Below are 14,597 nucleotides of genomic sequence, written 5' to 3' on the forward strand. Positions count from 1 at the left end.
TAGAACAGCTGTGGCTAGGTCTCACGGTGTGCTGTGCAGAACTGAGAAAGTAATACAAGGTGGTCCACTATGTCCACATCAAACGTAAAATATCTAGAGCTTGAATTTGGTCAAGCCCTTCTAGGTCACAAGTTAGCGTGTCATCTGGGTCAAGCAAAGGTTTTGGTTTTGGTGCTAGAACTATTTTCACAATAGAGTGCCCATTTGCGAGCGGCCACAGTTCAAAACAATCTGGCCACTGGCCACTGTGTGTGGGAGAACGCTTTGTCGCTGCATCACCGTGTCGGCTGCGAGCATGCCTTGCTGAGGCGTGCCCACGGTTGATCAGTGATCTACACACATCGGTTGCAAGACGGTGGCTCCCAGAGGCCATGCTTGCCAACATGTGTAAACTCGGCATCCATACTCGTTCTCGCCTCAAGAATTGTGGTAAAGGAAGTCCGGCTCCTTCTGGAGCATTAATAATTTTTCCCCTTTGTGGGGGAAATTAAGATGTATGTAGGTGCATTCTAGATTAGATATATGTTACCTTATCGAGGCGTACACGTTTACAGTGCCAAAGCATCACTTGTTCCTCCGACAACCAAGTCTTGTAAGAGCTACTTTGCGCAGCGTATGAGGTATGCAGGTGAGAATGAGTATAGTGCGACCCTGTTGTGGTAGAAAGTTTGTTCTGGTGGAGCTTAAAGTAACATTCTGTCTGAGCTCACGGTTTTTGTGATGCACTGAGATTACATTGCAGGGTGCTTAGGCTGGAATTACTTTAGAGTTCTTTTTCTGTTTAGTGTTCCAGCATTTTGTTTTGAAGTTATGGGATCAGAATATTTCTCACTTATCTTTAAAGCATGAAGAAGATAATGTGTTAGCTTTAAAATTTGAGGAAAAAGCACACACTAAGTAGTGTCTTTTTTATTATTTGCAAGATTTTATGCTAAGTTATAGTGCCTACCCTATTGCTGTCCTCAGATTTTATTAAAGGCCGACCTACGAAATAATTTTCCGCAATGTCCTCACCACCCTTTCCTGTCCCCCTCCCACTGTTATATTGAAGGGGGGGGGGGCTCCTTTTGTTGCTGCATCTTGGGGCTGGGTAAGCCGGGAGCTTATCCAGGCTCTTCCAGCCCCAACAAAAGCAGTCCCCCTCCGTCAAATAGCAGTGGGAGAGGGGGAAATGGGAGGGGTGTCAAGGAGGATTTTCCTACCTTGCGGAAAAAAACTTTTTGTAGGTCGGGCTTTAGCTAGAAATTGTGAAAATTGAAGCAACTGTTATGTCATGCACTGCCCCATGTATCGTTCTGTTGTCACATCAGCTTCAGACTCTGCAGGTTAGCTGACAGACTTCTTGAGGTACCTTTTTGCACGTACATGTCTACAATCAGTTATTTCTCGCCTACGCAGAAGTGCAGCTTTCACGCTTTTACGAAAGCTGTGAGGAAAACATCGCAGATTTCTAGGCTCTTGCCGCCACATCGGTCTAGATTCAGTAAAACTTTCCAAAATGTATTGTTCAAACCTGTAGATTATGCGCCATTCAATAGAGCAGTGGTTCTCAAGCACTGATGTTTCAAGGACTCTTTCTGGATCTACATAAGGGATGGGAGACCCCCCGTCCACCGGGAGGGAGGGGAGGAGGGTATCGAATGATTGTAATGATAAAAGGGTAAATGAGCGAAGCAGTGCATGCAAGCCAACTTTGAAGCTCAGAAACAGAGAATAATCAACCCCACTCGCTCGGTGCACATGGTTTGGTCTATTTCAACGGTACACCCAGCATGAATTTTTAGGAAAATGCTTTAGTGCTCGGCTAGACCGAGTCTGATACCAAAGGTTCCGCAGACCCCCATTTGAGAACCACTGCAATAGGGTGTTTTATTTATAGGAGAAGCTCGCTGATGTTGGCCCTATGTCCATTGGTTTGTTTTAGAGGCATGTTAATGAGATGCAGTAATCGGTTATTGCTGGTCCAGATTTCTCATAATGCATCCTCATACCTATTAAATATAGACCATCCTGTTTATTGTTTATTTAGAATAAAAGCACTAAAGTGGTTAGACGTGTGTAAATGACTACGGTAAAGCCATTATTTGCTCCAGGTGTAAAGTGTCCTTGTTTCTAGCTGTGTGGCGCAACCAAGAAAACTAGCTCGTCAGATTCAGGTATATGATCAAACTCTCTTGAATGCATCCTGCCATAGTTGCAGCCTAATGGGGCATGGCTTATTACCTTCCAGTTTCTTGCTTCGTTCCCTTGCGTCCTGTTTTTCTCTTGCTTTGGCTTTGTATGTGCTCGTGAAACCTTGAGCGTCCTAAGCATTGACCCAGCAGCTTTACTTTGTCCCATAGTGTATCCCTTGTAACATTGAGAATCAAAGATGTTTTTATCGTTTGGAAGAAATGCCACTGATGTTAATGGTAGTAAATTTCGCTGCATATTAGCATAATTATGGTTTAGCAGAGTCTTTCGAAAATTTGTACCAATAATCTGGTTGAGAAAGAAAAAGAGAAGCATTTCTTGGGAACAAACAGCCGGCTGTGGCGGACGTCGAGGATTGCAAAAGGCAGACAGACACGGGGCTCACGATGCGAGAAAAGTAGATTATAAAAGTATTGTCGACATTTTTGCACCACCAGCCGTGAGCGTGCTACACAAGTGGAAATTTTATCATACCTCCGCGCTTCACACATGCTGATTAGGGGTTTTCGATCACGCTCCGGTAGTTTCTAATCTGAACCGTTTGTTTATTTTCACTAATTCAAAGTTGATTAGTGCATTTTAGTTAATTATATAGCTAATCAGTATGTTTTTGCCATCCCCACCTGGGCTGGCAGCTTGTTCCCGACGAGAGATTTTTTTCTTCTCAACTACCTTATTGGAGTTTTTGAAAAATTTATTAGCTAAAACAGCTGATATATTGTTATCTTAAGGTGGCTTATTTTTTGCAGATGCAGTTTTGAGAGCGTGTGCAGGCAGACTAGGCTCGTCCTAATAGCTGAAAGGGTAACGTTCCTTCAAACCTCGGGCATTGCAGACGCCGAGCCGCCGACGCCCACCGTCGGCCATCCCAAGCCCGTGAAGGGCCACCTCTACACGTGCGACAAGTGCAGTCACGTGACCGACCGGAGGCAGAACATGGTCATCCACCAGCGGACGCACACGGGCCAAGAGCCCCTGCAGTGCCCGCTCTGCCCCATGACCTTCTCCCACAAGCACATCTTGATGCGCCACATCCGAGGCCACACCGTGGACAGGCCCTTCCGGTGCCGCGCGTGTCCGGCTACCTTCGAGAAGAGCGACTACCTGGTGATCCACATGCGCACCCACTCGGGAGGGCGCCCCTACGAGTGCCACGTCTGCTTCATGAGCTTCTCCCAGAAGACGGACCTGGTCGCGCACGTGCGGGGACACTCCAGGGACGCTCCGTACTGGTGCACTTTCTGCTCCCAGCCGTTCACCACGGGGTCTCTGCTAACGAGGCACGTGATGATGAGTCATCCCGTCTAGTCCGGCCGAGCTTCTTGTCTGGATCGAAATTGACTTTAGGGGCCGTATTCCGTTTGACTCGGAGTCCTACCGCAACAGACGCCACGATCCAATGGAACTGATCGAGTGGTTTCAAAAGTGCGTCGTCGTGGTGCCCGTCATCTTTGTGCTTTTCCTGTCCCCGGCCAGAATGATCACGCGCAGCAGATGTCCCGTGAGCCTATACCTTTTTTTTCTGTGCCCGATGGGTTTCACCTTGACGATGCACTTCTGGCATTGTTCGAGTGGCTCCGTGGTACCGTAGCGTCGGCGGTGGTCAAAACTTGGATTTGAAACAAAGTATAGTCGGTTACGCGTATAAACACGGCTCAAGAAGGGCGAAGGCCGGTAGAAGCGGAAAACAAGTGCCGTATTGAAATAAACGCTGTGCAAAAGTGGATGGACTGCAGTCACCGACAGAATGAGAAAGACAAACTGCGAGTACAGTCAAACCCGTTTACAACGAACAGCAGGAAACGCTACGATCAGTTTGATATAGCAGGTAGTTCGATATAGCAAAAACCATTTACAACGAACTTTCACGATGCGTTCGTTCTAAGGCGAGTGCTTCTATTTCTCATCTCTTCGCTTCCACCTTGTAACAAAGTGCTAAAAAGTTTTTTTTTGTTTTTTTTTTTATTTTTGCATGCGTGCAGTGTTTGTTCTTTTAGCTTATCTCATCTTCTGAATCGCTTCTCTTCCTGGGCAACCACTTTGGGATGATGTCTTTTTTTTTTTGGTGCATGGGTCTTGTGCTTTTTTAGCTACTTCCCTTCTGAATCGCTTCTCTTTGTCAATTTTTTTCGCGGCTCGAGCTTTTCATATTTTTTTCTTTCCTACTTTTTTTTTTCTTTTTTTTTGGGGGGGGGGGGGGGGGAAGGTTAGAAGACGATTGTTTGCGCGTTTTTGGAAGCCTTCCTGGGGGAAAACGGTTCAATATAGCCAATATGTTGTTTGTTATAACAAGTACTTTTTACATGCATTTTAATTTAAATATTCCGTGAGTTTGATATCGACAATAATTCGCTGTACGTGGGTTCGTTCTAAACGGGTCTCAGTGTAGTTGCTTCCGATTCATAACGGGGATATACGCTCCAAAATACGAGGACGAGAAGATGAGTGGCACACGGGACAGGGACGCACTCTCCTATGCGCCACTCATCATCTTGTCCTCCTTTTTTTTTTTGCATATCTTTTTATTTTGAGAATGCCCGGGCTTTGGCACGAGCTCCACACCTCCCACCATGTTTTGGCTATACGCATGCACTTGAGGTGCCCAAGGCGCCGAGGTGTCGAGGAAGGCGGGGAAGCTCACGCCGGAGGCGGGACAACTGACGCTTTGCTTTGATTAGAGTGCAATTAAATGCAAAGGTGCAAGCGAGCTGGACGAGAATGACGAAAATAAACCCTGGAGAAGGGGAACAAGAGGGACAAAGGACTAGCACAAATCTGCAAACACAACTAGGTGACTGGTGCGCGACCAAAAAAATCTGCCTGGTCTGGTTATCGAACCCGGTACCTCTCCATTTCCAGTGGAGCGCTCTACCAACTGAGCTAACCAGGGATTAGACGTCAGTAGAGCAAACAGGTTTTACGTAAGCCTTTCACCCTTGTTGGTGTTAGACTGGTTGCAGCTGATAAAGCCTGTTTGCTCTCTTGACGTCTAACGTCCTTGGTTAGCACAGTTGGTAGAGCACTCCACTGGAAATGGAGAGGTCCCGGGTTCGATACTCAGATTATGCGGACCTTTTTGGTCTCGCACCATTCACCTAGCTGTGTTTGGGAATTCGTGTTTGTCCTTTGTCCCTCTTGTTCCCTTTCTCCGGGGCTTATTTTCATCATTCGTGATGCTCTACCCTGTTTTTCTCACCTTGTAAGTGCTTTCGCTGCCTTCTAGTCTTTGTACTTTTGCACTGTGTTTCTTTAAAGGGGTACGGAAACAAAATTTTTGCTCTTATTTCTATGTTTAGATATGGAATATGTGGTGGTGCCAGCCCAGAAACACTAGATCTAGACTATTGTTTCTGTGCTGCCAGCAGAAAAGTCAAGAAAACTAATATTAAAACGAAGGAACAGATTTCAAGATTGCCCTGTTGGCAGTCCGTGAAGCTCCGTTAGAATGCCACCACATTGTCAGCGTCTAAGAAGGAGCGCCAGTTCGCAGCAGCATAGCTCGCTCGTGGAGTTACTTAGTCCTGAATGTGACTTGGTACAGATTGCTAACGAATCTAATACGTTGTATATGTCAACTTCAACAGTGCTTCGGCAACGAGTATTCCACACCATCAAGATAGCGAAAATAATCCCTGGAGAAGGGGGACAAAGGACAAACTCAAATCTCCAAACACAGCTAGGTGACTGGTGCTCTACCAAAAAAATCCGCCAGGTCCCTGGTTCGATACCATGACCAGGCGGATTTTTTCGGTCGTGGTCCAGTCACCTAGCTGTGTTTGGGGATTTGTGTTTCTCCTTTGTGCCCCTTGTTCCCCCTCTCAAGGGATTATCTCCGTCATTCTTGTTCAGCTTGCTTGCACCTTTGCATTAACTGCATTGTCATCATAACCATCAAGATCTCACTTCTTTGCAGACGTTAAGTAGGAGAGTGATCTCATGATACGAGGACCTCTGCAAGGCCAACCATACCACTCTCTCCCCCCCCCCCCCTCCTTCCCCTTGGGATGCGCTGTGAACGTGCTCAAATATGGCACCCAGCGAAAACCTTATATACAGGGTGTCCCCGAAAAAAAAAAATGTTTTACAGGGTTTTTATTACTGCGAAAATAAACAATGCATCACCTAATGTTCATTTTGTGCCCAGAGGTAGCGCTAGAGGTCCGAACTAGATGCCAAAGTTTCAGCAGAAACCATTATTTTATTCCAAAGTTATAAGTGATTTTTTTAACATTTCAGTGGGAAAATGGGGCTCATTTTTGCCCGTTTTCGGTTTCTGGCGCCATAGAGCTTTCATGTATTCGAGAGCTCCGTCGGCCACCCATTGAAATTTTCAGAAAATCGCTTTTAACTTTTGAGTAAACTATTGGTTCGTGCTGAAACTTTGGCATCTAGTTCGGACCTTTGGCGCTATCTTTGTGCAGAGAATGAACAATCGGTGATGCATTGTTTATTTTTGTGGTGGAAGAAACCCTGCAGGTAGCTTGCAGGTGTTGCCATTGCAGTGTACTGACTGTTCTTTCTATGTTACTGATTCCGTCGAGTTGCAATGTGAAGCTAACACTGTGAACCGAACGCTAGTGACAGATAAAATGCCGGCATTTCCGCAAATGACGTTACGGGCATGCTATATATAGGACGTAGGGCGCACAGTCCTGAGATATTACTACTAGGCGAGATTGTCACGCGTTGACGCCGATGGCAACGCTTGCAACGTCAGCACCCTTGGCCATGCAGGAGCCATTGACGTCACGAGCGCGATACGCATTGCGCTTCTTGCTGACCGATTTCGAAGGAAGAGGTAGAGACCACACGTCGACGTCATTTAGTTTCCGTACCCCTCCAAGTCCTTGCCTGGGAAGTAGTTCCGTGGTGTTTCCTTGGTCACAAGCCGTGCTGCCATGTGAATGTTATTAGTCGGGGGTTAGTTGCAAAAGGTGCATGCCTCTTCATGGAATTAAAAGTTGGCATTGCTGAAAATCTCAACTAATTTTTTTTTTTTTTAACGTGGTAACGTAAACTTGAGATTTTAGTGCTCTAAGTCGTCGTGCACGTAAATGCCTCTTATGTAGTTGTGCCTTTATATTGAGCTGTATATTGATCCTTCTGGTGAATAGGCAAGCATGAACTGTGCTTCCAACTTTTTATTGTGACATTGAATTTGAGCTTCGCCTAAAGGAGCTCAATGGGTGATATTCACTGGACGCCATATTTGAGGTGACTGCTCACAGCGCATGCTCGGGATGGGTTCTTATTTACGGTCTCCCAAAGAAGACAATCTTGGTGGTGTGCAATGTGCGTGCTGGAAGCGTTGTGGAAGCCTCCGTAATTGTAGTTCACAGGAGGTAGGCGGCAGTGTACGGGGCAGCTCGTGCCATGTTGTGCTCTGCTCGCGCACACCCGCAGCGGAGTTGTGGCGCGAGCGGAAAGACTACCTTTTCCTTTTCGAGGATGCATGCCGGCAGCGGTGGTATAACGAGACTGTCTGGTGAGATCGGTCTATAGTTGAAGTGTACCTTTCTGGAGAACCTATACTTCTGCTCATACTTCTGCTTTTGCACCCAGGGGCACAAAATATGTCTAATCATTTGAGTTTCCTGGGAAACGTATACTAGGCACCTCTATCCAGCCCCTTAATCTGAGACTACAACCAAAGCTACAAGCGAGATCTAGCCCGCGCTTTCGGCTTTGACGCTTGTTCTGCAGAAGAACGTTTCAAAGCCCTGTGCTCTCGCGCTTGTGGCTTTGGCTGCACTCTCAGCTTAAAGGGTGAAGGGAGTATTATAAAAGTTGGGGTGTTTTCACATGACGTCAATCCGCCATTTTGTTGTTCGTTTGTTTTTTCAAACAAATTTGCTAATTTGAAGGATTACATTGCAACCTGTTGGGGAGATAATAGCGTGGTAAGACTTTTAAGCTTCTGTGCTCCATGCATTTGAGGGGTCATGTAAATCCTTGGAGTGCTTGCCTTCGGCCCACGCCAGACAGCTCACAACAATAAAATGGAGGACAAAATTACGTCAGCGAAAACAGACTTGTAGCCTTGTTCTTTTTGCTAAGAATCAATACGGTTTGGGGCAAATCTGGCCATGTAATCTCCAAGCACGTTTATATTTCTGAAAGTGTATATGTATAGTTTTTTTTTTTTTTTTTTTTTTGCACAGTGATTGAGCTCATAAAAGCAGATGCTCTCCGTGTGGCATGGAAGACCCAGCAAAGTGGTGGAGTCTCAATAAATAGATGTAATTACCCAATTGTAGCTGCTTCCATGACTTTCTTTTCTAGTCCAATTACAATTTGATTAAATGCTAATGACTATCTCTGAAGGAGGTGACCATGATTTTGGGAAACAAACGCTGTCCGCATTGTGTGTCATATTTGACAAAATGGTGAAGTTCCAATGAATAACTGTATCAGTAACTGTCTAAAACGCTCTCTTTTCTAATGCAGCTACGGAGGGATGGGAAGGGCTCCCTGTACGGAAACTGCCAATATATATTTTTTTTTCTTCTTTTTTTTTTTTTTTGGGGGGGGGGGGGGGGGGGGTTTGTCGCATAGCAAATTTGAAGTGGACGTCTTTGTCTCGTGAAACTTGTACATACAGTTGCTCAGTTTTGTTGGCTTCTAAGAAACTGGTTCTGCTTTGCATCGTAGTAATCTTGTTGCAATTTTATTGTACACACACGGTATAACATTCAATTAACTAACAGAGTGACTGCAGCAGAGGAGAATATTAAAATTACCAATACTTGATATACCAAATTATGAACCTTGATGATGTGGATGCTTGGGCGAGTTGGTAATTCACGCTTGGATTACCATTAACGTTAATTAATGGCAATGAACGTTAATTACCATTAACGGCGAAGCAGAAGAAGTTGACGATCTGAGGAAGAAGAAATATATTATTGAGTTGCTAGTCAGCCCTGCAAATGTGTTTCTTTCCTTGTGTTCCATCCAAGCACAAATTATGAAGTAAAGAGGAGCTTAAGTGTTTTAAGATTCAATGCAGTGAAGGTAGGCTTATGGTACTAGTACATAGGGTGAAAACCTATGTACTAGTTCGCAGGTTGAAAGGTCTAAATTTTGATACATTAAAGGCAGTATTTTGGATAACGAGATCGTACATATCTATTGGCCTGTTTTCGAGTTTTTAGGGTGGAGCCGCGCCCGTAATGTTAAATACGGGTTTAAAAACCATATGTTAAATAAACGGCTGCTAACTAAATACGCTGTTTTTCTTTTCTTATTATTATATATATGGACATTTTAGGTTAAAAATGATTCAACGGCGGACGTGAGGTTACCAGTAAAATCATAATTACCGTATAGATACCTGAAATCCACTAATTAAAAAGTTTAAGGGAAAAAATATATATAAATATTTTAAATATAATTGCGCATTGTCAAACGCTCAATCTCCGCCCAAATGTATCGCTAACGATCCGCACCAGACGCACGTGCAAAGTTTTGTGACATTGCTAGGAGAAAAAAAAAATTGGACGCTCTTGTAGATTTTGGTTTTTTATCGGAACGCGCCTTTGCGCCTCCTGCTCCCGGTCGTGACCAAAACGCGCAACTAGATAATGTACGCTGCCACGCAATATTCTTCGCATGACGGACGCATGCTGCTCGATACGGCGAGCTAGAAGGGGCGGTGCGGCCATGCATCGCTTTTGCCTCTCCCAGCGGCCGGGAGCAGTGATTTCCCACACACACCCTAGGGGGGGGGGTGTACACCCCTCCCCGCCCCCCTAACCACTCCGCCCCCCCCCCCCCCCGCCCCCCCCGCTTATGGTCAAGAGGTTCAACGAGTCAAAAAGTCCAAGGAGTCAAGAGGTCCGACTTCTTCCAAAACCGAAGCGCCCCATCGCGGCGAAATACCACGCAGTGCACTCTGGGAACTAGTTGGCAGCTCAGTTTCGGTTTCGACTGAGCAGCCATCTCATGCTATCACGCCGCGACCGAACGCGCTGCTTGCGTTTTCGATTATCTGACTTTTCACGAACGTACAATACACTCATTCTCGAGCGATACAAAACGAAGACCGGGCACTTTTCTTGGTTCCCGAAACACCGGATATTAGAGTGCGTATGCAAACGTAGTGAGACGTGGCTTAGTCACCTCACCCAACGAGTGCATCTTTGAGTTCAATTTCAATAATCCCGTCTAGTACTAGTGAACTAGAACTGAAATTCGTTCACCTGGAGCCGTTCACCTATTGTTTGCCAAACGTCCGCTTCTTGTTACTTCATTGGGCAAAAAGCAAGCCGCATTCTCACAGGAGTGTCAAAGTGGAGCCCAGCGTTGACGCATCAACTTTAAAGGAAACGCAATAAATTCGACCTCGCTACTACACAAAAGTTACTATGATGTCTTCCTCGTGTCATCATATATCTCCCACTCAAATTTTATGCTGATAGAAGATTAAGTTTTTACAAACGCTGAGATCGGCTAGTTACGACGGAGGCCCTAACAAGCGTCCCCTACTCCTCGCTAAGCCTTTTTGGACGAGCTTTTACTGACGCCCAAGATCTGTGCCTGAATGGTGTGTCTGAAATTATCTCGACATACTCAGGCAGGAAAAAAGCAAACACATAACAAATATTATGGCCATTAGCAACTGTCAGACGCGCTTTGAATAATTTCGTTCGTTTGGCGCACCGCATAGGGGTTCTTGCCCGTCCGGCGCACTCCCGGCGAATGGTGCGACATTCTTCACACAAGTGCTCGACCTTTGCTTTCTAAAAATGGTCTGTATGTGCGAATGTGCCTATATGATTGCAGGATAACTTTATGGGCATACGCCATGTTGAAGATTATTGAAATGCAAGCGGGTGGGGAACTCACTTCGTGGAGTGCTGCGGGTCAGTACAGATAAGAGATTAAAAGTGTGTTAAAATTGAGCTTTTCAATGGCGCCTCCGAGTTTTACCTCGCGTACTCAGGCGTATTAAGAAAAACAGTAATTGCAAAAAGTGATTTTTCGTCTATGGACGCACGAAACAAACAAACTTCCTGATCAACAACACTAATGTAAAGACGCGAGCTCGATGTATGCATACTTATTGGTTGCTACAGCTTGTTGGTTCGTACATAGGCAAGATCCCGAGCTTCGCAGCGTCGAGATTCCCAGCACTGGCTCGTCCACTTACCTCGATTGGAACGCTAACAGAAAGGCTCAAGTACAAAAATACAACAAGCATCAGTTAAGACAAACTATACGTCGCGGGCTTGTCTAAGGCTTCAAGGTCTGGCCATTTAGGTTAGTTTAGAGACCACAAATGACGCTCTCGGGACCAGAAAACATGAGATAACGGCCGTTAATAGTCCACGCTCTGTGGATAATCTTTTGTCGACGTGTCAATTTCCAGGCTTCCTTTCCTTTCAACACTTCTCTCTCTCTCGACGTGTCAATCGAAACCGAAACCATGCCACCCTCCTCCCTGGTTGGCCAACTAGTTCCCAGAGTGCAAAGCGCGCCGTGTTGCATGTAGGGCTTTATGGAAGTAGTCTATTCGAGTCAAGAGGTCCAGCGCGTCAAGAGGTCCAACGAGTCAAAAGGTCCAATTTGTGTCAAGAGGTCCAACGCGTCAAGAGGTCTAACGCGTCAAGAGGTCCATCGAGTCAAGAGGTACAACGCGTCAAGAGGTCCATCGAGCCTTATTTTTATCTTCTCTGTTTATTATGATATTGCTATTAATGGACTGCTTGTGACGGTTACTGACTAGTTGACCTGTTTTAATTATTTTGGAGAATACAAGTACAACATAGCCATTGGAGACAAGTAGACAGACACTATTTGCCACAATGTATATGCATTTCAGTGTTAAATATTGGACAGTGCCTGTCGACGTATTTTGGACTTGTAGAACTTAATATCTGTGTTCCAGTCTCTCTGTTCTATGACACATTTATGCCATTTCTACGGAAGTGTCTCTCAAATTCCCGAGATATAAAATACAAATGTACCTCAGCATTTCGCGTTGAGCCTTCCCTTTCATGTATCTCAGTATTTCTAATCGCAAATACTTTCTTGGGTAACTTTGTCCAGTCCCGGGTTCTCGTGTGTTGTTTTAAAAATATGATGCACTACTATTTTATGCTTTAGCTTTTATTCACTGAGTTCACCGAATCACTAACGAGGTAAATAACACAACATGGGAAGAAGCTCAAACGAGCCCAAATTATGCCACTTGGCGTCCAATAGAGTGTGGCAAATGAATGCGAGCATTGTCTCCTTGAAGCGTTATGACCGGTGCAAGCTATAGCGGGATAATTTGGGCCGTTGGCTTACTTAAAAGCAGGGAGCAGTCAGAAATACCTATGCGAGCGATATGTAACTCCTTTACTGCTCTTTATTTTTGAGAATGCTGTGAAATAAACCATGAAACTGAACGTTTCATGATTAAGCATTTTTGACACGAATTACCTAACACTTGTTTGTCTATATCATTTACTTTTAGTTGAAATTACGCGATGTGTTAGTCGATTGGAATTGTAAGATGGTGGGTTACTCGCTCAATCATTTTTAGAAAATTAGGTCATAGAGATTGAAGTCGATTGAAGAACTGCTCGTGTCGGAAAGCAGGTCAATCTCTGAAGCCGGTAGATCTCTACTGTTTCCAGTGCTATGCCATGGCGAATGAAAAAATGACTAACTTTACATGCCATGCTGCGCCAAGGCAAACTCTCTCTTCACGTTCTTCGAAGACTAAGCACTTCAAAATATCAAGAAAGCTATTTTGACGAGACGTGAACAAATTTAAACAATTATTACAACATTTAAAAACGATGTCACAGAAATAAAAAAAAAAAAAACTATGTTCAGTTATCCTGACGTCAAACGCCGTAGTAGTGCTTTAGTGTGATGGCAGACGTCGAAATAGCATATAACTATGGACATATCTTTCGTATGTGACGAAATATCTGTTCAAAATAGTTTTACAATTATTTCGAACCCGGATGTCGAAGTAGTCACTTCCTAAAAAAAAGGCATCTCAAATATTGAAATGCTAAGACCTTTTTGGTTACGTGTTCGATATTCGCAGGGGAGAGCAACACGGGAGATGCAGATTTACGACTTTGTGGTCAGGGGTAGAAGAGAGAAAGCACGCAGGTCCCCAACAAACGAATGTTGCTATAAGCTTGAAAGTTTAAAGCAACAATGATTTTCGGTGTTTACAAATCCACTGCCCAGCATGCGATCCCCACAGCCCAGAGCGCGCGTATCTTTCGGTTCAGAAACCAAACAAATCACAGGTCATACGCACGAACACTGATTACATCACCGGCCACAAACGATATATCAAAGCCGTGTTCGTGAGATCCCCGGGCCTGCCGTGTGGAAGTCGTCACAGCTCAACTTTTATGGGCGAAGCTCCTTAGGGGCTAGCCATGTCCGTCCGATGTCCGGCGTCGGGTGCTCGTGCTCCCGTGCTCGTGTAGGGCAAAAAAAAAAAAAAAAAAAACGCATCTCCACGTGGTGAATTATGTTTATTGGGGCGAAGCTCTGGTGGTGCTTGTCTGCGTAGACGCTGAGCCGCAGCATGCCGAGCCTTTCGTTCGTTTTCATCCATGTCAGAAAGAGAATGTGTGGTATGGAACCTGGTTATATACGCATTTGAGCATTTGACCGCAGCGTGACATGAATGGAAACGAACGAAAGGCTCAGCATGCTGCGGCTCAGCGTCTACGCAGACAAGCACCACCAGAGCTTCGCCCCAATCAACATCATTCACCACGTGGAGATGCGGTTGTTTTTTGCTTTTTTCGACATTGGCGTCTCCGTCTTTATTGTTGGCATCTCTGTTGTCTGCTTTTTTAATACGTGTGCATTACCTGGCTCAGTCAGCGAGAAAGCCGTCGGCAAAATCCGTCGTCAAATTCCGTGACTTGCCAAACACAATCCAACATAAAAAAGAAAACTCTGGTTACGGGTATCTCTGGTCACGTGATCTCTCTGGTCACGTGACCTATCTGGTCATGTGACCAAACAAAAAAAAAGTCTGTGGTCACGTCACCAAAAAAAAAACCCACTGGTTACGTGACCTCCCTGGTTACGTGAGCACGAAACCATCACTTGCCTGGTTTCGAACCTGGCCCTCTTGATCCCGCAATTAGCGCGCTATCCGTTGCGGAAACAGAACTCGGGAAAAGGTAGTGCTCGCGCATTCTCACATCGTAAGAGAAAGCTTACGTGCCCTCATAGTTTTTCTTTTTTTCTTTTTTGCCTGTACTTATTTCACACCCCTTGCCTGTACATATTTCACTCCAAGAGATGCAACGAGTCGAGCTATCCAATATTGGACCTCTTGACACGTTGGACCTCTTGACACATAGAGGCACGAGTCAAGAGATCCAATATGGGTCAAGAGGTCCAACGCGTCAAGAGGTCCAACGAGTCAA

General features: G+C 45.2%; 1 protein-coding gene across 1 annotated transcript; it reads left to right on the top strand.

The window, feature by feature from the left end:
- Window positions 1-2,919: 2,919 nt before the first annotated feature.
- On the top strand, window positions 2,920-3,601 carry LOC120847343 (zinc finger protein OZF-like; the record flags this gene model as incomplete). Its single annotated transcript, XM_040219054.2, has 1 exon — window positions 2,920-3,601. A coding segment is annotated over one exon (582 nt), but the record flags the coding sequence as incomplete, so codon positions are not given.
- Between the last annotated feature and the right edge of the window lie 10,996 nt (window positions 3,602-14,597).

The sequence above is a fragment of the Ixodes scapularis genome, unplaced genomic scaffold (assembly GCF_016920785.2).
Source record: "Ixodes scapularis isolate PalLabHiFi unplaced genomic scaffold, ASM1692078v2 PGA_scaffold4__175_contigs__length_147842914, whole genome shotgun sequence".
Classification (NCBI taxonomy): domain Eukaryota; kingdom Metazoa; phylum Arthropoda; class Arachnida; order Ixodida; family Ixodidae; genus Ixodes; species Ixodes scapularis.